Source organism: Topomyia yanbarensis, chromosome 1, assembly GCF_030247195.1.
Source record: "Topomyia yanbarensis strain Yona2022 chromosome 1, ASM3024719v1, whole genome shotgun sequence".
NCBI classification, from domain to species: domain Eukaryota; kingdom Metazoa; phylum Arthropoda; class Insecta; order Diptera; family Culicidae; genus Topomyia; species Topomyia yanbarensis.
Window position 1 is genome coordinate 119,136,144 of NC_080670.1, and position 26,614 is coordinate 119,162,757.

Here is a 26,614-nt window from a genome sequence, read left to right on the forward strand (position 1 = left end):
CGAGACGGGTGAGTAGATGATCGGTGCCAACTTCAGAGTACTCGTGCCCGTGAGTAATGAAGTATGGTGTGAATCCAGTCGACGAGTGAACACTGGTATTCAAAACCATTTCAATCTCCGAAATCTGAGTATCTCAAAGACGTTGGTCCTCCCTCACGTATGTCCGAATAGCAGCATTGATAGTTCGGTTGACTCTTTCGACTGGGTTTGCCTGTGAGTGATATCGTGAGTTGAGCCAGTGGGCAACTTTGAAACGATCCAATAGTTCCTTAAAATCTTTGGAAATGAAACTGCTTCCGTTATCAGTGATTATCACTTCAGGAACCGAGTTTCTCAGGTACCATTGGTCTTTCAAAATCGCACACATGGGGACACTACTGACATTTCTCACAGGCTGAACCATTACCCATTTGGAAAAGTAGTCACAAACTACCAAAATGTGCTGACTACCGCGACGAGTGCGGGGAAGGGGGGCAATGAAATCCGCTGATACGATCTGCCAAGGGCGGGTGGCAAGTTTCATGTTTTCCATGGCAGGTGCAACAGGGACGGAAGAGGCTTTGACTTCCTTGCACATTCCACACTGTTGAACGTACCGCCGTATTTCAACTGCCATCTTTGGCCAGTAGAATCTTTGACGGATCCGTGCAAGGGTTTTGTCGTAGCCTGGATGAAAGCAATCGTCGTGGTACTGTCGAAGAATATTTGGAACTTCGGTGGGCGGGGGAATCATTTTCCACTCGAAGCGAGTATCACAGGGATTATCGTTCACGGTGATAAACTTGAATTTACCACCGTCGATCTTGAAGTCTACAAAATCATCGGACCGGCGAGCCACTTTGTCGGACATTGACGCGTACCACGGCGATTGTTGAGCAGCTGCGATGCTTCGCGAGAGGGCGTCCGGAACCACGTTCTCCTTACCCTTGCGATGCTTGACGGTCATATCGAACTGCTGCAGATTCAACGCCCATCGGCTGCATCGTGACCCGACCTTCCATTTTGAACTGAGTATATGGGTCAGCGCGGAAGAATCGGTTATTATGGTGAAATGGTAGCCCTCAACAGGGTTGTCACTATTTTTCAAAGAAAATCTGGTAGTTCAAATAAAAATGTCTGGAAAAATCTGTCACTTGACAGCGAGCTCAAAGTCATCGAAATTTGGCATACATTTTGGTCTTCATAGAACATTAATCGATTTTTGTTTTGGAAAATATGACCCAGATTTCCTAAAATTGTGAGTAACAATCTCTATAATTTATAAATCTGGTAGAATGAGAGGTTTACCTTTCTGCTAAAGGATTAAAAAAAACTCTAGCTGTGCCATATATCTGTCATAATGGCATTCCTTCTGCGGTTTAACGTAGAATTCAGAATATCTGGAAAAATCTGGCAAAATTTAAAAAATCTGGAAAAATTTGAAATCTTTGATTTCGCAAAATGTCTGCTCGGCGTCCTCGTTCCAACGAATGGTTTTTATTTTACTTTGCAGAAGGTTTGTGAGTGCAGCGGTCACCCCGCTAAAGTCTAAGATGAAGCGCCGATAGTAATTAGCCATTCCTAGGAATCTCCTTAGTTTTGTTACGGTATTAGGCCGTTCGTATTCGACAATCGGACGAACTTTTTTCGGGTTGGCTCGAAGACCGTCGGTATTAAGGAGATACCCCAGGAAAGGAATATCAGACACTCCAAACTTAGACTTTTCGAGGTTTATGCTTAGGTTTGCTTCCCTTAAGCGACGTGCAATCTCCACTAGAAGGCGTTCATGGTGTTCGAATGTCTCCGTCACCACAACAATGTCGTCGAGATAGACGAAGACGTACGGTTCAAGCATCCCGTGGCCCAGGACATTGTCCATCAGTCGTGCTAAAGTAGCAAGACTGTTGGTCAACCCAAAAGGCATCCGTGTGTATTGGAATAGCCCTTTTCCCTGTATACAAAAGGCCGTGTACTTCCGCGATTCTTGGTCCAATGGAACCTGGAGAAACGCTTCAGACAGGTCTATCGTGGACAGGTATTTAGCCCTGGGAAGTTGACCTAAAATTCGACCGAGATGAGGCAACAGATAAGCATCCCGAACAGTCCGCTCTTTAATCTTGCGCGCGTCCAAACAGAGCCGAACTTTGTTGAGCTTGATGACTGGCACACAGTTAAGCGACCAATCCGAGTTGCTTCGTTCCAAAATCCCTAAACCCAACAGTCGTTGCAGCTCGACGGCTACCAGATCCTGCGTCTTCGGAGACATCACGTATGGAAACTGGCGGACTGGTGGTTTATTTTTCCATTCCTCTCCCAACACGATACGATGCTGAGCTCGGTTGGTCAGGGTCAATTTCCCTTCTTGAGCAGGAAGGAAAAGTTTTTTGACGTTCTCGATCACCATAATTTCATCATCGGTCAAAATATTTGCAGAACTAGGGTGTTCGGTAATAGATGCTGACGCAGTGGACTCAATCCCTCCACAGTTTTGCATTGCGGTCTGAATTTTGAATTTCCTCCAAAAATCCATTCCGCAGATACAATCTATGGACAGATTTGCAACTACCAAAGTAGGAACTATTTTCACACATCCTTGGAAAGCAAATGGAAGATGAACCTGACCTTGAATTTACAGTTCATCTCCACTTGCAGACCGTAGAATCACGTTTTGGAGGGACGATGCAACTTTTTGTACTTCAATTGCGAGAAAAGGGTTTCGCTAATAAGCGTATGATTGCTACCGCTGTCCAGAAGAGCACGTACCGGGTAACCGTAAATCTTTACGTGTGCGTACGGCCGGTTATCGTGGGGGACAGGGTAGGTAATTTGAAGAATTTCTGTAGACTCTGGGTAAATATCTCTGGTGGCCTGCACCCAGTAAGGGGGAGGCGTACGTTGAAGAAAACGGTCTTGACTTACGCGTTGGGTGTCTGCGAACGACGATTTTGGTTCGCGTTTGGTCCATTTTTTAAACAAAACGGGCAATAGTTAGTCGGAAAACCGCGAAGACCGCACGTACTGCAAAATATGCCCCGGGGCTGTCTACACATCGCTACGTGATGACCAATCCTCCCGCAATTGTAATAGGTATTGGTCGGTGGAGGAATGTGCGTGTTTATCAATTCTTCCAACGTGAATTGTGGACGAGAATTGAACCCAGATGGCACCGCGACCGGGTCTGGTCGGGCGGTATTTTGAGACGAATTTTGTGTGTTCGGTAAGGATTGGTTGTTTTTGTTGGGAAGTTGATCGGGACGAGACGAATTAGTGGATGTGTGTGAATTGTTTCTATTTTGGTTGACCTGAGACACTGCTGCGGTTTGATCTATCACCTGTTGAGCCTGGGATTGGTTCTTGTTTTTTTTCTTCGAATTGTTTTCAGAGCTTTCGACTACTTGGACACTCCTGTCCGTCCCGAAAACCTTGTTGTATGCCGAGAAATTTAATGCAGTTAATTTCTGTCCAGCAGCAACAAGTGTTTCAAAGTCGACTATCGGAATAAATGTCATTTGTCACTTGTAGTCTACTCGCATATTCTGCTGTAGAATCTGTACTTTTTCGTAATCGGGAATCTGAACACTCATGGTTCTGAACAGTTTCTCGATTTCGAAATAGTACTCGTGGAAAGATTCATGTTTTTGTTGACGACGCTGGTAAATTTTCATTTTGATCAACGCGTCCAAATCAGGGTGCATGTAGGTGCGTTTTAATTCAAATACCAAATGCTGCCAATTCATCAATCTACCAGTGGTTCTTTGTGCCATATACCACTTGAGCGCTGAACCAACAAACAAATGCACAGCCGACTCGAAAAGCTCGACCTCCGACACATGCTCAACTTGGGATAAAGCCTGTATAATTTCCAGAAACTCATTTAGCTTCAGCCCTTGATCGTCACCACTGTATTTAGTGATGTTCCATTTAGACACAGGAAGAGTGTGACGGTTGTGGTACGGTGCGGGGTACGGATTGTGTGGAACACCACTATACATGGGAGGTGAATTTCGTTTAGGGAAAGATGGGATAGCCGAAGCATGGTTGCACATTTCGGGATTTGCTCCAGTAGGATTAGAGATTCTCGTCGGATGATAGGGAATTGTATGTATTGTTGGGAACTGGTATATTGTTAGAATGTAATGTACTATCTGGGATATTTCGAAAATTATAGTAACTAGATGAAGTATCGAATGAATTGGAAGGCTTTATAGACGGAAAATTATAGTTTTGAAATGTTCTGAAATTTGTATCGGGGTGTTGTGAATATGAAGTAAATTGAGCATGATCGCGAAGAGTTTGGGTTACAGCATCTTTTACTTCTCTTCGTCGAGTTAAATCGGCTTCTAGATCCGTAATTCTCGCTTGCAACGAATGGATCCAATCAAGGTCATCCTGACGAAGAACGGAAACTCTCGGTCTAGGATTTTCATCTGCTTTGTCTGCATCCAACAGAGCTAAAATATCATTTCCCTCTTGCTGATCACTCTACAAAGACGAAGCAGAACCTCGGAAGAAATGTTCAAGAACCTCCGCTAATTCAACCACCGTATTTTGCAATTGACTGTGCAAGTTAGGCGAGAGTTCATCAACACAGTCACTAAACGCATACCGACGTGTACCATTCTAGTGGAATAAACCTTCTTTTCCTCATCATCCTCCTGTTCCAAACACAATTTCAACTCGGTAAACTTATGCGTACAAACCTCGATTTCCACAGTAGGATCACCCACTACTCTTCGTGGGCATTTTCCCGACGGATCATCCTTTTCCACCTTCAACTGGTCTCGCAACCACTTGCGTTTTCGTGAGCGATCGAGACCGATAGACAAACTGACAGAACGGGCAGTCAGTTCATGATTCAGTTCATCGTCGGCTAAAAACTCCACACTCATATCAAAATACCAACCTTGGATCAGCTCACTAGCTTGATCGAATATGAGCTGTACCATTGCCATCATGCAAAAAGGCAAAAATTAAAAAAATATCGCCGACAACCGCTACAAAAGTAAACAAACACCCGACAAGAAACAAATGTAATGGTATTAGTAAATGTCAAATTCAATTCGATCAATGCTACCTGTGTATGAAATATGTACAAAACAAACGATCAATTTTTCTACTCAAGCACTAGCAAACGACGGCATGCCAGATATACAATTTTTCATCACTCGCAACAATTCGCAATTCCACTAATCATAATTAAGTTTCAGGATCAACTTCAAGTTTGGATATCGACCCAATGACTTCGCGATTAATGAAGTGAACAATGTGAATTGAATTTCTCCGGGAGACACAACGAAAAAAGGATTTGCTTCTGGTCTTGGAAACAAATCACTTTTTCTTTTATTTTGCGTTGGGCGCCAATTGTTATGTATCGCTTTCGTAATGTTTAGTTGTGGTGGTGGGGCCACACTGTACTCACCAGCGATTAGGGTATTTTCACTACGGTCTCCTGGAGAAATTTACACTGGGCGGACTTTTCGTCCCACACTATGGTCACTGAGCGAATCGTAATTAATTTTCGGCGGAAACAAGTACCTAAAGGAATACACTGTGAACAAAATGGACGACACAACTTGTATATAGAGACCTTACATTTTTAATTTATTACTAATTATTATTTTGAAAAAGAAACAGAAAATATTTGCCGTTGCGGCCGTGATGATCGTTGGTCGACTTTCTTCAGGCTGGATGCGGGATGGGCTTCGATGGTGGTGCAGGAACAGACGGACGATGGCGACGGGGGACTCCAGATGAAGCAGCAACTCCGCCTATTCGTAGCGGAGGCCTGCCTTTCACTACGGAGCCCGGGGAGTGGTACAATGCGCACTGCTAAAACACGAGTGTCTAACACTAAGTCGAGTGGGATTTACAAGGTTTTCGGTCTAGTAGAGCCTACCCTCCGGTAACTTGGGTACTGGCATCTACAATGGCGTAAATGACTTGCCAATCACAGACCGTTCTTACACTCGCGTCGTACTAGTAAGTTCACTAAACGGAAACCGGTAACCACACTGATCCCACTCGACTGACCGGACAGAACCTTAACGTTCGTGTGGTGGTTCTGAACGGCGAAAACAAGATCCCACGGATCAGCTTATAACACTACACTTTTTTACGTTGGAAACGCGCGGTCACTTAATGTCGGTGACAATCGCTGCTGCTGGTCGTCACTCCTCCGGGCCGATGAACTATTAGAGCCCGCATTAAGATTTCGCGGTGCATTTTATCATTGCCCTGTCCACTTTCCAACACATACCCTCCCCGCCTCCTCGCATCCTGCCACCCCGCATTTGATGACGGTGATGATGCGATGACAGAATGATGATGGTTGACGTTTACAAACATTTTATCATTTTGGTTGGTGTCACGAAATATGCTCAAATTTTAGTACAAATTATTGACATGCTAAACGTGCGGTACTTGTTTCCTTGATTTTTTTTATAATGAACGATTATAACGAATATAATAACAAAATGAATAATAAATAAATAAATAAATAAATAAATAAATAAATAAATAAATAAATAAATAAATAAATAAATAAATAAATAAATAAATAAATATTTAAATAAATAAATAAATAAATAAGCACATAAATAAATAAATAAATAAGCACATAAATATATAAATAAATAAATAAGTAAATAAATCTCTGAACAAATAAATAACGAAACCTACATTTGACACCAACCTGGGCTATTAAGCAGAACTTAAACGCGACTCAAACATGCAAGCACGGAGTAGTAATAGTTTGACGTTTAAATTCTACTTAGACATTTACGAACAATAATTTCAAGGTATAAACAAAGAACAGGCGTCGTCAAATACACGAGATAGACCGTACACTGTTATTTATTTATACGACAAAAAAAAATAACAATATTTACAAATATATACAAGCTGGGCTCAGTGACCAAAGCGACGATATTGTGACCTAAGAAATCACAGGTCACAGGTCACGCAAGAATAAAATTAACAGGATCCTTTGTTCTTCAGACAATGCATACAAATAACTGTTTTTTTTCGTTCGCTTTGCACTGGCTCGGATAGAAGCAGGAGCACACTGAGTATCGTGACCGATGTGTTTGATGGTTGCAAATAGGCTGAGGCGGCATCTTTGTTTAAGGTTGGACAGAGAATGGGCAAAAATCGAAAACGAACAAAGCAGTTTTTTTCCACACCGTGTGTTAGATCTTCATAATAATCAATCAGCTTAGGGTAGTTTCGGGAGAGATGCCGCGTCAGGAGAGATGTCACACTCTCTATATCTCGTATATGGGGTCACTTTTATACGGTAATATGATATTGTGAGATTGTCTTTTGAAGAATTACAACCTTGAAGTTGTAAAATAATCCTTATTATTATCTCACGCAAATTTTATTAATGATTATGTGCGTCCAGTTGCATAACGGAGCTTCGAAAATTTTTCAGCGCCGCATTAAAATTGTTTTTTTTTGGCGTAGGACTACGTCTTTGTTTTCGATATAGGAGTGCACGTTGCAAATTCTACAAAAATGGTATGTAACGAAAAGTGGTCCAATTTTAAACGCATATAGTATGCTCTTTTGTTCCCCAGCATGTACTTCTAAAATTTTATTATGCGCACATCCACTCATTGCTGAACTACCTTGTATCTGTGTGGGGCCGTGCCAGTATCTCGAATCTGAAAAAGCTACAAACGCTTCAAAACAGATGTCTTAAAATTATTTATAAAGAACCATTTATGTACCCTACTATTTTGTTATACAATAATAATGCCCATAACATTTTACCTTTGCTTGGGTTGACTAACTACCAAACAATAATATACATCCACAATGCTTTGCATAATACTATTGCTCATAATAATCTAGAATTTACAACAGGCATTCGAGCTCACTGCACTAGACAAGCCAATCATTTATTATACTCCAGAGTATCCACGAACCTTGGTCAAAGACGCATTTCTTTAATCGGACCTAAGTTATTCAACCAGCTTCCTACTGATTTAAAGCAAATAACATGTCGCACTCGTTTCCAAGCAAAATTGAAACTAATTTAAAAAAATAAAAAAGGAGAATTTTTAATATAAACTTCGTTCACCACCAATCGAGCTTATTCATTTAGTTATAATTGGTTAACATTTTTTTTAATAAAAACAATTGATAAATGCATTTTTTCTAGCAATAAGTAATAAATAAATTTAAATTAATATGAGCTTCCTGCAAAGCTACGATGGGACCCTTAAAAGGATTCTTTTCCGCTGGGTACTCGCCGTAGCTTCTTGTCAAATTTTGTGTTTTGTCGGTCTCGTATTGTTTTTTTTGTTCTCAGCGTTTCCGCGATTCGTAACTTTGTTTTGTTGTGCTGACCTTTTTTTTGTACGCTGAGAATTGATGTGTCCACTACCAGGGGGCTCCGTTTGTGAGCTTTTTGGTGTGGGGGTAAGAGGCGGGCTATTAAAAAAAATATATATATAATTCAGTCATCTCACGATAAATTTTCAATTTTTTTTGCACATATCGCTCCGAAATACTTCTAAGAATAGATTCCAATAGATAAACCTAAAGATTTTTGATATCATGGCATTGAAAATTTAAATAATGTACAACCTAGTCAAAATATCACGCATTTACACACAGAAGATAGCGCTTCCCAAGTCCGGCACGACAGATTTGTGTACCTAGCGCGCTACGCTTCTATGAATGACGTCATCATCGACTATTTAAAGAACGGATTTGGCCGGACAAGCTCAGTTGCTTGTTGGACGGCAGGCGAAGCAGATCACTGCGCTGTGTGTTTTCACAGCCAGTGTAGCTGAGATAGAAGTTCGTTACACTGGCTGTGGAGGTACGCTACCCAGTTCTGTCCAACACACGACTGAGCTTGTCCGTTCAAATACTATGCTTTATTTGCGTTGTGCTCGTTTCCAGCACACTTTCATGTATAATTATTTGTACACAAAATCGTTTGTACATGCGAGCTCCATTTGCAAACATAGTCAACATAAGAGCGCATTATTTGCACCTTAACAACCTCTACAAGCGATTGAATAAAGCCCTCTATTTTGCCTACCTTCGTCGCATCCAGAATAATCTGAAAACTAACCCTAAAAGCTTCCGGAACCACGTCAACGAACAGAGAAATGAAACTGGACTACCAACTCACATGATACTCGATGACGTTCAATCATCTACTTTGCCCGACATATGCAGCTTATTCTGAACGCACTTCAGCAGTGTTTTCACTGAACAAACATTAACCAATGAACAGGTTTCTGAGGCTGCCAGAAACGTCCCTGTTCGTTCTGCAATTGGATCCCATCCTATTATTACATGTGACATGGTAAGCACAGCATGTTCTAAGCTAAAATTATCGTCAAACTCTGGTCCCGATGGAATTCCATCTGTAGTACTGAAGAACTGTTCTAGCAGTCTACTGATACCATTATCAATCATGTTCAACAGCTCTCTACAGTCTGGAGCTTTCCCTGATACATGGAAGAAGTCGTATATCTTCCCAGTATTTAAAATGGGCAACAAATCCTTTATCTCTAATTATCGCGGGATTGCCTCATTGTGTGCTGTTTCAAAGCTCTTTGAAATAATCGTTCTAGATTTCATTACTCACAACTGCTCTAATTACATATCCGAGACTCAACACGGATTTATGCCTCGTCGATCAACTTCCACGAACCTTACATCATACACATCATTCATTATTCGATCATTAGAAAATCGTCAACAGGTTGACGCTATATACACCGATTTCTCGGCAGCTTTTGATAAGATCAACCATAGAATAACTGTTGCCAAGTTGGATAGGCTCGGATTCAGTGGATCTTTATTGGATTGGCTTCAGTCTTACCTTACCGGTCGCGAAATGGCTATAAAAATTGGAGACTGCACCACTGCTTATTTCGCTGTCACCTCTGGAGTTCCTCAAGGCAGTCATCTTGGGCCATTCATTTTTCTGCTCTACCTCAACGATTTGAACCTTTCAGTAAATTGTCTGAAACTATCATTCGCGCGATGACTTTAAGTTATACCATCTAATCAAAAATTCTGAAGACACTAAATTCTTACAATCACAGTTAGATATATTCACTAATTGATGCACAGTGAATAGGATGGTTTTGAATGATTCAAAGTGTTCTGTTATCTCGTTCACCCGCAAACGCTCGACAATTACACACGACTACAATATTTCGAAAAATATTATTAAGCGTGAATCTTCTGTAAAGGACTTAGGAGTTATTCTAGATCCCAAACTAAATTTTAAGGATCATATGGAATACGTCATTTCAAAGGCCTCCAAGCTCCTTGGATTCATTTTTCGAGTTACTAAAAACTTCAGCGATATACATTGCTTGAAAGCACTTTATTGTGCTCTGGTTCGCTCTACTCTCGAATATGCAGCAGTGGTTTGGTCACCTCATTACCAAATCGATGTCCAGCGCATTGAAGCTATTCAGCGAAAGTTTGTTTACTTTGCTCTTCGTAAGCTACCATGGAGGGACCCGCTAAACCTACCGTGTTACCAAGACCGTTGTCAACTTATCGACCTCGATTTGCTGTCTGTTCGTCGAGACCTTGCTAAGGCAGTTTTCATTGCTGATCTGCTTCAATCAAGAATCGATTGTTCTGATCTTCTGCAACTTGTGGACTTTGACATTCATCGTCGTATTCTTAGATTTTATTCATTTTTAAGAATCCCTCGAGCCAGAACTAATTACGGCTATAATCAGCCATTCATTAGCATGTGCCGTCTATTCAATCGTTGCTCCAATTTTTTCGATTTTCACCTGTCACGTAGTGCTGTAAAACAATTATTTCTAAACTCCCTGTCTCGATAGTCATAGCTCTAGTACTAGTCCTTAGATATAAATGAGGTTCTGTTAATGTTAATTGTATAGTATTAGTCAATGAAATGTATCATTTGGAAATGTGTAATCTGTTGATACAAAAGATGAGGAGGTTTTATGCCGCCTGGAGAGCAAGATTGGAAGGTTGCAAGAATTTCAGCTCCAGGAGGCTTTTCCCTACTCCAAATAAACAAATAAACATAGTATCGTGGTATTAGTTGTCTCTTTCGCTCTACCCATCATCATCAGCGTTGATTCATTTTGCTTTGTGCGCTTGGGTTCAATGTTTGAGGCGAATATGTAGGTAGGTAGATCTAATTTGTTACTAAATTGCACAACGAACGTTTATTATTTGCGTTCGATCAATTCATTGATTCATTTCCCCTTCACGTGATTCATTTCCACTCAGCCTATAGTATTTTGATTCTACTAATAGGTACATACTACAAAGCCTATTTATGAATGAATACACTGCTACTTGAAAAATCGTTGCAAAAACGCATCTTAGTCCATATATAAAATTGTTTTCGATTCTTGTATATTTATGCATAGATATATGATTAAGACCACTGCATTCGCTACATATGTATGCGTACTTTTGGAAAGTTACAATAATGGCAAAATATAACTAGAATGCTTGGTCTATACATGAAATGTGATTATATTGTCTAATATTTGATTTTTCTTCACTGGTCCGAGTTTTTACCACACACAATCGAAAAGCTTTTACAAACTAATCTTATGCTATAAAGATTTAGTTCCAGATATTAGTTCGGTCACAGTTTTCTGTCTTCTTTCTTCAGATCTTCTCAAATAAGTTTAATCGGATTCGATCACCTACTACAAATGAAATGACCTGATAACCAAGAAAGTTTGGGTCAATATGTAATATTCGATATTGATTGGTTGTGATTAAACCATACGTAAGAAATATATTTGATTTATTATTTATTATTAACTATAAATGTACCAAGAAAATAAATATTTTACATTAAGTAGTATAGTTCTACGTCCACAGCTCGTGCAACCCCATAGGGCTGTCCCTTGTAGTTTTTCAAATCGTTCGTTGGTTCGTTTTTTGGTAAATCATGTATCGGTTGAATAGCTGGGACCTTTTAGAAGGCATTTTGATCATGAGTACACTGCTGTTATACGCATAATTGTCCCATGTAGATAGGGAATCCTATAGAACATGGGATAATTCTGCGAATAATGGCAGTACAGTCATCCATAATTTCAGAGGAAAATTTCGTGGTGCGGCATCTCTCCCTTACAATTGGGATAGATGCCGCATCAAAATTGCTGAATTGAAAGTTTGGGTCAATATGTAATATTCGATATTGATTGGTTGTGATTAAACCATACGTAAGAAATATATTTGATTTATTATTTATTATTAACTATAAATGTACCAAGAAAATAAATATTTTACATTAAGTAGTATAGTTCTACGTCCACAGCTCGTGCAACCCCATAGGGCTGTCCCTTGTAGTTTTTCAAATCGTTCGTTGGTTCGTTTTTTGGTAAATCATGTATCGGTTGAATAGCTGGGACCTTTTAGAAGGCATTTTGATCATGAGTACACTGCTGTTATACGCATAATTGTCCCATGTAGATAGGGAATCCTATAGAACATGGGATAATTCTGCGAATAATGGCAGTACAGTCATCCATAATTTCAGAGGAAAATTTCGTGGTGCGGCATCTCTCCCTTACAATTGGGATAGATGCCGCATCAAAATCATCATGATGGCGAAGGATCCATAGCAAAAAGTATTTTTCTCACATCGGAATGTCATTAAATGAACATTTGGGTTCTTAATCAGGTATATCCACAAACTAACGGACCAAACACAGGGACATGTAGGATTATGAGTCTATTTATCAATATATTGAATGCATTGATTTGTAGTAATGTCAATGTTGGGATAAAAACCAAAATTTTAAGGAATTTATGCTTTTTTTCAAAATGAATCTTTCAAGAACTAACCTAAGTTATATAAATTCTTTGTTGGGAGAAACAGCCAAAAACTGCTTTTAGGAAACCCTACTAACACATAGATATATATATATATATATATATATATATATATATATATATATATATATATATATATATATATATATATATATATATATATATATATATATATATATATATATATATATATATATATATATATATATATATATATATATATATATATATATATATATATATATATATATATATATATATATATATATATATATATATATATATATATATATATATATATATATATATATATATATATATATATATATATATATATATATATATATATATATATATATATATATATATATATATATATATATATATATATATATATATATATATATATATATATATATATATATATATATATATATATATCGCTCGTACAAAGATATGGATAAATAGTACCCTTAATAAAATTACTCAAACTTAACCGTCACACAAGGCTGCGAAAGAAAAATATTTTTTGAATGTTGAATAAAAAACCTGCTTTAATACACCTAGCGGTGCAATTGTGCCTTTCTCATTTCTCTAAACTATGGCACGGAGGCTTTTTATGTTCAACATAATTGTGGAAATGTCCATTACATTCTTAGTACACTTTGCACTTATACACAATGGCATACCAGCCACGAACTTGATGAGCTACTTGTCGACGGTGAAACACTAGAAACAAACAAATATCATACTCCATTAGCCTAATCAGCATTAGATCAATGTTATCTGCTTGCTAACTCATTTTGTCATGCGGGGGTGGGTATGTGAGGAGGGCGAAAGTCCCATGAACGAACAACTCCCCAGCTTAAATTGGTATGCTTTGTGATATAGTGGTGGTTTAAAGATGATGGGGTTGAAAGGTAGGGGTATGAGGGCTGGATGGGGTGGTGGTCTGAGGGGTGATTTAAGGAGATTTTTAAAGGAGAGGAGTGAACAGTAGAGGGGGGGGGGTGTAACCCCTCTCCGTAAACCATCAACTACGCCCCTGTTAAAATCCAGAAACCTTATGCGAGTCGAAAAAAAAATAAATCAAAATCAAAAAATCAAAAATAAAAATTCTATTTTTAATTTTTCCTATAGTTTATATGAGAAATTTCTGTGTGGCCGCACTCTGAAACCCGCAATTCCGGAACCAGAATTCCGATCGATCCAAAATTCAATAGCAGCCTTTCTCATATAGAAAGGTTATGCAATCACTCTGAAAAACGTCAACCTAATCCCGGCCCGGAGGGCCGAGTGCCATATCCCATTCGACTCAGTTCGTCGAGATCGGAAAAAGTCTGTATGTGTGTATGTATGTGTGTATGTGTGTGTATGTGTGTGTGTGTATGTATGTGCGTATGTGTCAAATAATGTCAGTCATTTTTCTCAGAGATGGCTGGACCGATTTGCCCAAACATAGTCTCAGATGAAAGGTGCAACCTTCCCATCGGCTGCTATTGAATTTTGGATCGATCGGAATTCTGGTTCCGGAATTACGGGTTTCAGAGTGCGGCCACACAGAAATTTCTCATATAAACTATAGGAAAATTAAAAATAGAATTTTTATTTTTGATACCAAATGTGTTCAAGGTGCATGAAACGTCGAGATTTGATGCAAACTCGAAAAAAAATTTGACGACGATTCACTTTTTTGGATTTTGGCACATTTTTGCCTTTCTCATATAGAAAGGTTATGCAATCACTCTGAAAAACGTCAACCTAATCCCGGCCCGGAGGGCCGAGTGTCACATCCCATTCGACTTAGTTCGCTGAGATCGGAAAAAGTCTGTATGTGTGTGTATGTATGTGTGTGTATGTGTGTGTGTATGTATGTGCGTATGTGTCAAATAATGTCACTTATTTTTCTCAGAGATGGCTGGACCGATTTGCCCAAACTTAGTCTCAAATGAAAGGTGCAACCTTCCCATCGGCTGCTATTGAATTTTAGATCGATCGGAATTCTGGTTCCGGAATTACAGGTTTCAGAGTGCGGCCACACAGAAATTTCTCATATAAACTATAGGAAAAATTAAAAATAGAATTTTTATTTTTGATGCTAAATGTGTTCAAGCTGCATGAAACGTCGAGATTTGATGCAAACTCGAAAAAAAATTTGACGACGATTCACTTTTTTGGATTTTGGCACATTTTTGCCTTTCTCATATAGAAAGGTTATGCAATCACTCTGAAAAACGTCAACCTAATCCCGGCAAAAAAAATTTTTCGACTCGCATAAGGTTTCTGGATTTTAACAGGGGCGTAGTTGATGGTTTACGGAGAGGGGTTACACCCCCCCCCCCCCTCTACTGTTCACTCCCCTCCTTTAAAAATCTCCTTAAATCAGCCCTCAGACCACCACCCCATCCAGCCCTCATACCCCTCCCTTTCAACCCCATCATCTTTAAACCACATATATCATCATTATATCACAAAGCATACAAATTTAAGCTGGGGAGTCGTTCGTGCATGGGACTTTCGTCCTCCTCACATACCCACCCCCGCATGACAAAATGAGTTAGCAAGATATCATTGCACAGTGGTCCAGGAAGCGAGATTAGCGGGAAACAATTATTAACGCATTCATCTTTAGGTTTAGAGATTTGGTGTCTTAGAAACATTTATTGTGCGTGACAAACTGCATCTTGTGACTGAAACGGTTTTAGGGTGGCCCTTAAAATGTGAAAGTTGTAGACATTATTTCAAATTATAGTTCAGAGATAATGATACTTTCTTCTGCAATATTGTAGAACAATCAATTCTGAGCAACTTTGTTGAAGATACTAACTTTGTATCTTAAACCGTTTTCATTTTATAGTGAGTTCCATATCATAACGTAGGGTGTCTCTGAAAAAAGCAGTTTTCTCCGTACAGTTTTTTAATATGATTTTTCTCACAAAAGTTCCCTTCAGTGTACTTTTAGAACATGATTGGAGGCAACTTTTGCTGAAGAAAGAAAATTTTTATCGTATCTGGTTCAAAAGTTATACTTAATTTTCACTTGAAAATACGCCCTTTTCAAATATCGATATCTCAAAAGGGGGCAAACGAAAATTGATAATTTTGATTGCATTTGAAAGGCTGTGCTTTTGCCTACAATATATTAAAAAAATGGATAACGCTTTTTTGTCTTTCTCAAATAAATCAAATTTAAGTAAAAGCATTTTTGCGTGTAATCCTACAGCGCTCATATTAAAAAAAATATTTGTTTTACGCTGATTCTATGAATTCTTATAAAGTTTTTTTTAAGGATCACATACATTTGCAGGCTTTTCATAATGCAGATAGGGTAAAGACTACCAATCACCAATGACTTGACCTATAATTTGCTTCCAATTATTGCCAAGATTTCCCAAAATCTACACAAATGTACAATCGATTTCGTTCATTTGCAGGAACGGTTTTAGCAGGTAGCAGTATCAAGATCTGCAATCTACTAACCTCAAACCAAAAAACAAAATTGACCTTCATATAACAGTATTGTTCAAGTAAAAAAAAATCTGATATCCTTCTGTTATATAAACGCAACAAATTATTCAACATAGTTTTTAATATTTTTAAATGAAATAAGAGAATCATTCAAGTACTTTAAAACGACTCTCGTAGATTTGGTAGACCACTCTGCAAAGCGCTTAATTGAGTACATCAAGTGCAATACTGAAACCCATAAACTAAGCATGATTTTGATTATCAAATGGGGAACTGTGAGAGTTCGACTCATTGTAGCTAAGATGTTTGGTAACGATTTCACACACTAGCAGTAATCTTTAAAAGACGCGCTTATTGTGGTTTTTAAATCATCAAATGATCAAAGATTCATCGACGAAGATAAAAACAGAGAATTGCGCGAATGCAACAATTCCTATATACAGTATGTAAAAAATTGAAGACACCCCTTTATCGTTTCAGTAGTTTTGGTCATAGGAAAGGTTTGTTGTATTGTACGATGAGCATTCTTTTAACATTTTTGATTTACCGTTTCACAGCCAACAAATAAAAAACTGAATAAGTTAGTCGTCGTAATAAAGTGTGGCAGTCTAGTAGTGGTAATGGGATTAAATAGAAAAAAACGAGGATGTCTTTAATTATTTTACATACTATACACATAGGCTTCTTTATGTAGGGCATGCGCGCATAAAAAACCGCCTAAAAAACTTCAGTGTATATTTGCATTTTCGATAGCTCCATTATGTTTGTTGGTGGTATGGTAGGGTGGAAGTAAGAGGAAAGCGATTCTAGTTTCTATTGCACTCGTATACAACTTATTTAATATACTGGTTCTCAGGAATAAAGCAAATATATTGACCCTAACGCATTGATCATAATTTATATGCAATTCAACTATTGTACATAGGTCGAGTAATTAATGATAGAGTGCGCCACCCTAACGAGTGAGCCCAAAATAGGATCATCATCCTATTTGCAATATGAAAAGCCTGCAAATGTATGTGATCCTTGAAAAGTCTTGACAAGAATTCGCAGAATCAGCGTAAAGCAAATATTTTTTAATATGAGCGCTGTAGGATTATACGCAAAAATGCTTTTACTTAAATTTGATTTATTTGAGAAAAACAAAAAAGCGTTCTCCAATTTTTCAATATATTGTAGGCAAAAGCACAGCTTTTCAAATGCAATCAAAATTATCAATTTTTGTTTGCCCCCTTTTGAGATATCGACATTTGAAAAGGGCGTATTTTAAATTGAAAATTAAGTATAACTTTTGAACCAGACAAGATAAAATAGTTTAGAGAAATGAGAAAGGCACAATTGCACCGCTAGGTGGATTAAAACAGGTTTTTTAAATGTTCGTAAAAATTTGATAAATTTTTTCTTGACAAAAACCATTTCACAGTATTTTAGAATCTTGTCGCAATTGATAAAAATGATTTCTTCGATTATTGAATGTTTTACTAGGATGCAGGATCGATTTTTAGAAATGTGCGGCATCTCTCCCCAATTTACCCTATGTACAATGTTATGACAGTAGTGCTGATCGATTAGTATGGAGATCTTATCTAACACACTGTGAGGAAAAAACTGCTCTTTTCGTTTTCGATTATTGCCCATTCTCTGTTCAACCTTAAGGTTAAGCGATACCAGAATCACAACAAAAGTTCGTTTATGTTACGCTTGTGTACGGCTAGAATCAAAGACGATGTTTTAAGCGGTCCCTATACGACCAGAAATATTGTCAATAAATCAATTATTGGTCAATATATTGATCGTGTGAAGCAATTTTGAAACTATTGATCCTGTAGAATTTAAATGGAATTGACGTATTGATACTGTCTTGTCAATATTTTCATTGACAATATTCTGGTCTCGTGTAGAATCCGCTTAAGGGTATCTTGAAAATATTGACTCCATAGACATCAAATGGGATTGACGTATTGAAGCAGTTTTGTCAATATTTTTCTTGACAATATTCTTGTCTCGTGTAGGGTCTGCTTTAAATATAGACAAATATAGAAGAGAAAATTTGACAGCACGGTTCACCTAATTATTAGGTTACTAGCTGACCCGACAGACGTTGTCCTGCCTATAATTATTCACTGAAAAATACAACAAAAGCAAAAATTGCAATGCTTGTGGATCAAATTTCTATTAATTTCAATTCCAGTGAGGTGATTCCAATTGTAAAACCTAGGTCCTATAATATTCGTTATGATCAACAATGTTTTTATTTGTGGCCTATCTCTATAAACAGTAACAATGCTGTCGACGGTACTTCGAATTTATTCCGGTGCTTTTCAATGACTTATTTTCATTTTCAAAGTCGAATCGGAATTTGAATCCGTTTGAATCATGGGAATTCGTTTGTTTCCACGAAGCATCGCTGCATTCATACTCTCCTTTGTGAATAGTGCCTTCACACACGTTACTTATCAGCTCTCTCGCCGCTCTTTTAAATGCATGTAAGCAAGGTTTGTCATAAAATAGAACTTTTTAACAGAAAAGCACCGTCGCATAAAAACTGGACCAAATAGCACATCAATGACATTTTAAAACGTAATTACCTATAATGACAAACTATGCAAACAATCTTAAACTAAAAATGTCCCATTTGCACAAATAGGTAAATTAAGAAAATGTTAATATTTTGTGATCCTGCTAAATAACACTTCACAGAAAATTATACGACAATCAAAGAAATCCATCATGTCGTTCTTGAGTTATGCGATGACACACGGAAACCATTTCATTTTTATATATAGAGCTATCCAGCAAAAGGTGCATATATGAGAAAAACACAATTGCACTAATAGGTGGATTAGGAAAATTCCATTATTTTATTCATATGTCAAAGAACCCTCCACAGAAAATAACTAACAAAATAATGCAAAAATCAAAGAAATCCGCTATCTCGTTCTTGAGTTATGCGATGATACACGGAAACCATTTCTAATATCCTAACTAACTAATATCTGGAACAAAATCTTCCACAGAAAATAACCAACAAAATTTGTCGTTCTTGAGCTATGCGATGACACACGAAAACCATTTCATTTTTATATATAGAAATATCCAGCAAAAGGTGCATCTATGAGAAAAACACAATTGCACTAATAGGTGGATTAGGAAAATTTCAATATTTTATTCATATGTCAATGAACCTTCTTCAGAAAATAACTAACAAAATAATGCAAAAATCAAATAAATCAGCTATCTCGTTCTTGAGTTATGCGATGACACACGGAAACCATTTCATTTTTATATATAGAGATATGCAGCAAAAGCTGCATGTATAAGACAAAAAACACAATTGCACTAATAGGTAAATTAGGAAAATTTCCATACAATATTGGGCCTTTTAAAATATGTATTACACAATTTGGACATCATGGTGTTACCAGTTTGTATGCGAATTTTTTGTGTGATTGCACTCCTCAACCAGTAACTCCGGAACCGGAGGTCCGATCGACAAAAAATTCAATAGCAGGTTATGGGAGTGTCATATCGTTCATTTGAAGTGCACTAAGTTGAAGCAATTTGGTTCAGTTATATCTGAGACAAATGAGTGAAATTAGAAAATACATACACGTGTTGGTATGGTATCATAAACACATACACACATAAATGAATTTGCCGATCTCGACGAACTGAGTCGAATGGTATATGATACTCGGAAGCTTACGGGCTTCGGTTAAAGAATCGATTTTCAGAGTGATTTCATATCCTTTCTATTGAGAAAGGCAAAAATGTATCACAGCTGGTCGCTCTAGCCTAATGTTTTGAAGTTATATGGAATTAAATTGTCTATATTATAGTCAATAACTTTTTGTTTTTTAGAACCCTTGGGGCCGTTGCTTGTGTTATTCCTGAAAAAGAGCAAGTACATCAAGTTATTCGCAATGCTCTGGATAGTCATGATTCCGTTGAAGTTGAAGCAGCAATTTTTGCTAGTGTACAATTTGCAGCTCAATCAAAGTAAGTATTTTTTAATTACAAGATACGATTGGATATTTTTAAACGCACACCAACGTAAAAATTATTCGGCTGATAACATAGCTAATGTATGATGCTATCCCTTATCATGTATCTTCAAAAATCGTAACTCATGGATATGTGCACTATGTAAGTTATATAACAAAACTAAGCACAGGACAGTACCAGTGCTGGGAAAAGCACTGAGAATTAAACATCACTTATAATAATTATCACTGTATAAAATGGAACTCTACGATCCCAAACACCAAAGAAACACTACTACAGGTAAACTTCGATATAACGTATACTTCAGTTTAAAAAGTGTATGTTGTATAGAATTGTATGTTATATCAAAGCATACGCAATGCGCACAGAATTGCTGTTCTTGATATTGCGAATTTCACCCCAAATAGACTCACAGCAAAAAAATTTTGTCACACGAAAATATGCTCACACCGCACAGTGGTTCTATTTCTTAAGGGAGGCGGTCATAAATATATGCAATGCAAATATCGATACAAAACTACATTTCTTTAGTAAATTTTAGGTAGCTGATTCCGAATTTCGTATTGGAAAATTGATTATATCCACCTAACAGTGCCTTTCTTATTACACTATTCATTATTATATAATCATTGTTTTTGCGCTAGCATTTTTTTAGAGTATCAAATAGAACATGTTTCGATGAGTGTAAAAAAAATCATGGTTATTCATTGAAATTATGAAACTGCACCTTTTGTGCTGAAATACCAATAGTTTGATATCTTTTCTTGTAAGCATAATATCTGGTGAACCAACTCACAGACCAATCAGCAATTTTGGAATGTTGTTCGTGACTATAATAGCAAGTTTAAGACAAAATTTGAAATTAAGTATGAATTTTTCCCTAATAATGGTTAATAATAATAAAAAAAACGCTTTTAATCCACCTAACAGTGTGACGAGACATTTCTTATAACTCTTATCACTCTCTTCGGATATTATATCGTTTGAGAACATTTAGAACTTGATGCTTCGCGATGTTTTTGATAACCCATACTACATGGGATAGTGGCAGGACTCAGAGAATCGCTCAAATCAGCATAGGACAACATCAGTGCTAGAAATCTCAAACCAAATCAATAGGAAAGCGAAAAAATGGCCCATAAAATAGACATACCAACGAATTATTGTTAATGCTCTGTTAATAAAATATCTATATTGTGGTGGGAAAATTGAATTTTCCTAAAGGAGTTATATATTGTACTGAGCCAAAAAAATCGAAATTTTTTTTGAATCGATTTGAAGTTTATACTTTACTCAAATTTCCAACGCGACTGAGAACTAAGAAATCAACGCTTTTTCTTGAAAAGGGCGATACTAGCAGTGATACTATTCAAAGAAAATCAACAGTGGATATTTCTAGACTTGGTTTTATTTCCTATTTAAAAACTATTGTGTTTTTTTACGTCCTAGATTGCATGATTCAGTGATCGAAACCCAAAACTTCATAAAGTACTTGAAATTATTAAATTAAAATTTGTTTTTGCTATTGAAATTGACAAAATGATAGTATCGCCCCTTTGGCGATTGTTTACTTTTTCGGTCCCATCTATCAGCATTGAAGTATCGCCCTTACGTTTTTTTTACAATAACTACCGTTCTACACCACCGATTTCGTCCGTGTTTTTTCAATAGAGATCATTGTTACTATTTACAGCTGGTATCAGCTTGATAATCCCAAAAAAATACGAAAATAACAGTTTCGCCTCTAAACTGCTAGTAAAAAAAGTATCGCCCTGTTTGTTTGCATGGAGCGTGGAGGGCGAAACTTTAAATAAACAAACAAAAATACAGTTTCGCCCGTTGTATTTTTTGCTGTAGTTTAAGAAAGCAATATCGTAGAATCAAAATTTTTAGGTTAATTTGTTGCGTTTCAAAGCCCTCATTCGCATGTATGAAAAAAGCTTTATGATTACATTTGTAAGTATCGCCCTTTTTACAAAAAAGCGTTGAAATGAAATCGCAGCTCCTGATATCCCGTTATCTCTGAAGTGCATGCGTGCATAGTTCCAAATTTTACTTCGACATCGACTTTTTCTAAAGGTGACTTCCCAGTAGTATCCTTGATTTGAATTATTATCGCTAATCCTAATGCCAAAGAACAAATAAAAACCTCACGAAAACGAACCGTTTGGGAAAATCATCATCATTACTGGAATTTTCATTTTCACGAAACTTTTCGATAACCTTCCGTCACTTGCGTTAATGCACTGGGTGCACAGTGCTCTGAAAATCTAGCAAAATCGTCTTAGGGCACCAGCGGGTCTGTAAAGAATACTAAAAATTAATTTCTATTCCATAATTTTCAGTTCAGCAATTCGAGAGATCGTGCTCACCGCAAGCCATGAAAAATAGACTACGTTGTGAAGCGATGGTCACTATTTATTAAAAAATAACGGTTAAATAAAAAATAAAACTATTAAAAACATTCAAATAGTTTATAATTTTAACAAACTTATTAGGAAAAATTGTTTAATAAGCTTTCGTAATATTGTGTAGGAAAAAAGCTGAATTTTTCAGTATTTTCTCTATCTGCAACATATAAACCCTTAAGTATACCAATTAATTGGTATACGCATTGGAATAGGTTCGCCAAATTTTGGAAGAAGTCTATAAAATAAACCCTTGAAAACTACCTAAAAATTGTTGTAGTTCGTTGCAATAAAAAAATCTCCAAAAAAGAAATGTACCTATAAATGTGAAACACAGCGAATAATACATACAATAAAGACCCATTTTTATCAGTCTCATGTTGTATTTTAGGCTGACAAAATGGGTATATTGACTAAATCGGGCAATTTTTTTTCTTTATCATAAACTGAAGCTGTTAAAATATTCTTCTCGTCCCTTGATGTAGTCTGATAACTATTTCTGATTATGAGGAACTTTTTATTTTCGCATAATTCGCATATCTTCATGATAAGGAAAACATGCTCAAGAAAGGATTTGTTCGAATTCAGTCTTGTTTGTCTGCTAGAGCCCGTCAAACATGTGTTCATATTTGGCTGATAAAATCGGGGTTTCAATGTGTTATAATAGATATTCAGCATTCGAAGAAGTTTCTTGTGAACGATCGTAAAACGACTTTGTTTCTACTTACTTGAAGTCAGCGGCATAGCCAGAAATTCGGTTTGGTGGGGGTTTGGTGAAAATCGATCTTACTGTCCAAACGGCATAATTCCGAAACCGTAATTTTTGAAATCTTAAAATAATGCAGAATTAATTTTTCACAAAATAGTAACAGAGTTCGTGTCTTTAGCGAATTTGTTGAGACTTTATTGTAGTCATGAATATTAACCTGAGAAAATTCACCATAAATACTTCTTGGACGATATACCGTCAAAATTATTTTATCAAATGATGCGCTGTTTAACGTTTGTAAAACTCATAGAAGATGCTAAACCTCCGAAATTGGCGGTTTCAAAATGATGCTATCTTGACCTTAAATCACTGTTTTTAAACAATTGACCTTTCAGATCGATCCGATGGTTATAAGTTAGAAAAATTACAGTCAGAAGGTTCGCACAAATGAATATTTTTGTACTGATAAGTTATCAAGTTCCTTCCAGACAACTTGGAAGTGTTCGGTGATTATTTCTAGCGGTTGTAGATAGTAAAATGAAATACAAAATTCGTTTTATCGAAATAATGTTTAGCTTATTTCAATGGATTATTACTATATTGAACAAAAAATAGGCGACAAAGAGTAATCAACAAACAACAAGCCATAACTTTTAAAGTATTCAAAATAGATATTTAAAGTCTTTAGTAAAGTTATTCGCAAAAGTAAGAGCTACAAATTTGCTGAAGACATCATTTCGATATAATCACTTCCAAGAAAATTTGTGAAAATATCTCACTCATAGGGGGATTAATCAGCAAAAGCACAATATCAAAAGAAAGGGCATATTACCTCCATTAAATTCTCCGAAGATACTATTGACCTAAAATAAGCCGTTTTGGCGTTAATAATAGATTACATGGTTTTGGTCATATTTCTGGTAATGGGAAATGATAAAAATCTTTCGTCTGCATTTATTGTTAAATATCTCTTTTGACATCAGTCCGATTTCAACAATCTATAGCTTGTTCGAAAGGTATTCGTTAAAGCTGTCTAAAAATATATAAATTGTTAATCTATATTGTCAATTTCGGCAGATAATTTAAAAAAACTACAAAAAACGCCATTTTTACGCATTCAAACATTCATATCTTGGAAACTAAACATCAGAATCAAAAACAAATTAATAGCGTTCATACTGTTTTTTAGTTTTTTCATTTAAAATTAGTTTGGATAAGATCAGTTCAGCCATTGCTGAGAAACACGAATGAGAATTTGTCCGTTACATACACACACACACACAGACACACACACACACACAGACATTGTCCCAAATCGTCGAGCTGAGTCGATTGGTATATAAGACTCGGCCCTCCGGGCCTCGGAAAAAATCTTGAAAGTTTGAGCGAATTCTATACATTTCTTTTATAAGAAATGTAAAAAATTACCCTCCGTGAACATAAAAATTCCCACATAAATAGAAATACCCTCGTTGGGGTACCAACTATTTAAAAAGCAATATTCATGACTTCAAATTTATTGGCAGATTGTAACTAAGGATATCGTATGAATCGCAACGGAATTTCTCAAAAAGATCCTATTGGAGAACATAGTTGTGGCACGAAATGGAGTGAGCCATTTGCCTCGTAAATCGAATATTTTGTATATGTGTTTCAAAAAGTAGCGCACTATAAATTAATATAACTCAAATTGTAATGATCCGATCGAAAAAAAATTTCGGAAGAATAGTAATTAAGGTATAAAATTTCAAGATCTGAAGTAACAATATAATAATATAATTTTGAAATATGAAATCAATTTTTACATTTCTTATAAAAGAAATGTATAGAATTCGCTCAAACTTTCAAGATTTTTTCCGAGGCCCGGAGGGCCGAGTCTTATATACCAATCGACTCAGCTCGACGATTTGGGACAATGTCTCTGTGTGTGTGTGTGTGTGTGTGTGTGTGTGTGTGTGTGTGTGTGTGTGTGTGTGTGTGTGTGTGTGTGTGTATGTAACGGACAAATTCTCATTCGTGTTTCTCAGCAATGGCTGAACCGATCTTATCCAAACCAATTTTAAATGAAAGAACTAAAAAACAGTATGAACGTTATTAATTTGTTTTTGATTCTGATGTTTAGTTTCCAAGATATGAATGTTTGAATGCGTAAAAATGGCGTTTTTTGCAGTTTTTTTAAATTATCTGCCGAAATTGACAATGTAGATTAATAATTTATATGTTTTTAGACAGCTTTAACGAATACCTTTCGTACAAGCTATAGATTGTTGAAATCGGACTATTGTCAAAAGAGATATTTAACATTAAATGCGGACGAAAGATTTTTATCATTTCCCATTGCCAGAAATATGACCAAAAACATGTAATCTATTATTAACACCAAAACGGCTTATTTTAGGTCAATAGTATCTTCGGAGAATTTAATGGAGGTAATATGCCCTTTCTTTTGGTATTGTGCTTTTGCTGATTTATCCCCCTAAGAGTGAGATATTTTCACAAATTTTCTTGGAAGTGATTATATCGAAATGATGCCTTCAGCAATTTTGTAGCTTTTACTTTTGCGAATAACTTTACTGAAGACTTCAAATATCTATTTTGAATACTTTAAAAGTTATGGCTTGTTGTTTGTGGTTTACTCTTTGTCGCCTATTTATTGTTCAATATAGTAATAATCAATTGAAATAAGCCAAACATAATTTCGATAGATCGAATTTTGTATTTCATTTTTCTATCTACAACCGCTAGAAATAATCACCGAACACTTCCAAGTTGTCTGGAAGGAACTTGATAACTTATCAGTGCAAAAATGTTCATTTGTGCGAACCTTCCGACTGCAATTTTTCTAACTTATGACCATCGGATCGATCTGAAACATATCAGAAAATGGAAAGCGAAATAAATAACTTCAAGCAACGGCGTAGCCAAGAGAAGGTTTTGGGGTTTAACACCATACAACCCCCCCCCCCCCCCAATAAACCCAAAAAATATATTGGATTGAAGTTGAAAATTTATTGATGCAGACTGATTTAATTCAATTTTACAATAACAATTATCTGATCCGTAGATTGATAACCTGTTGTTGTAAACATCATGAGGACTTTTGATAAATTGTCGGAATGGGGTCCTGATATGTAACTGATCTATTGGTCTTGATTTCACAGTTGTCTAATAGCATCAATATCAAATTCCTGCCTGAAAACATTCCAATAGAAAATTACAGAGT

General features: G+C 36.6%; 1 protein-coding gene across 1 annotated transcript in view; it reads left to right on the top strand.

The window, feature by feature from the left end:
• LOC131682388 (integrator complex subunit 7) overlaps nt 1-26,614 on the top strand; it is a 1,467,711-nt gene that overhangs the window by 250,440 nt on the left and 1,190,657 nt on the right. Inside the window, exon 5 of the mRNA XM_058963863.1 lies at nt 20,131-20,268. Within this exon, the coding sequence (XP_058819846.1) occupies nt 20,131-20,268 (138 nt within the window). The remainder of the gene's footprint in view (nt 1-20,130; nt 20,269-26,614) is intronic.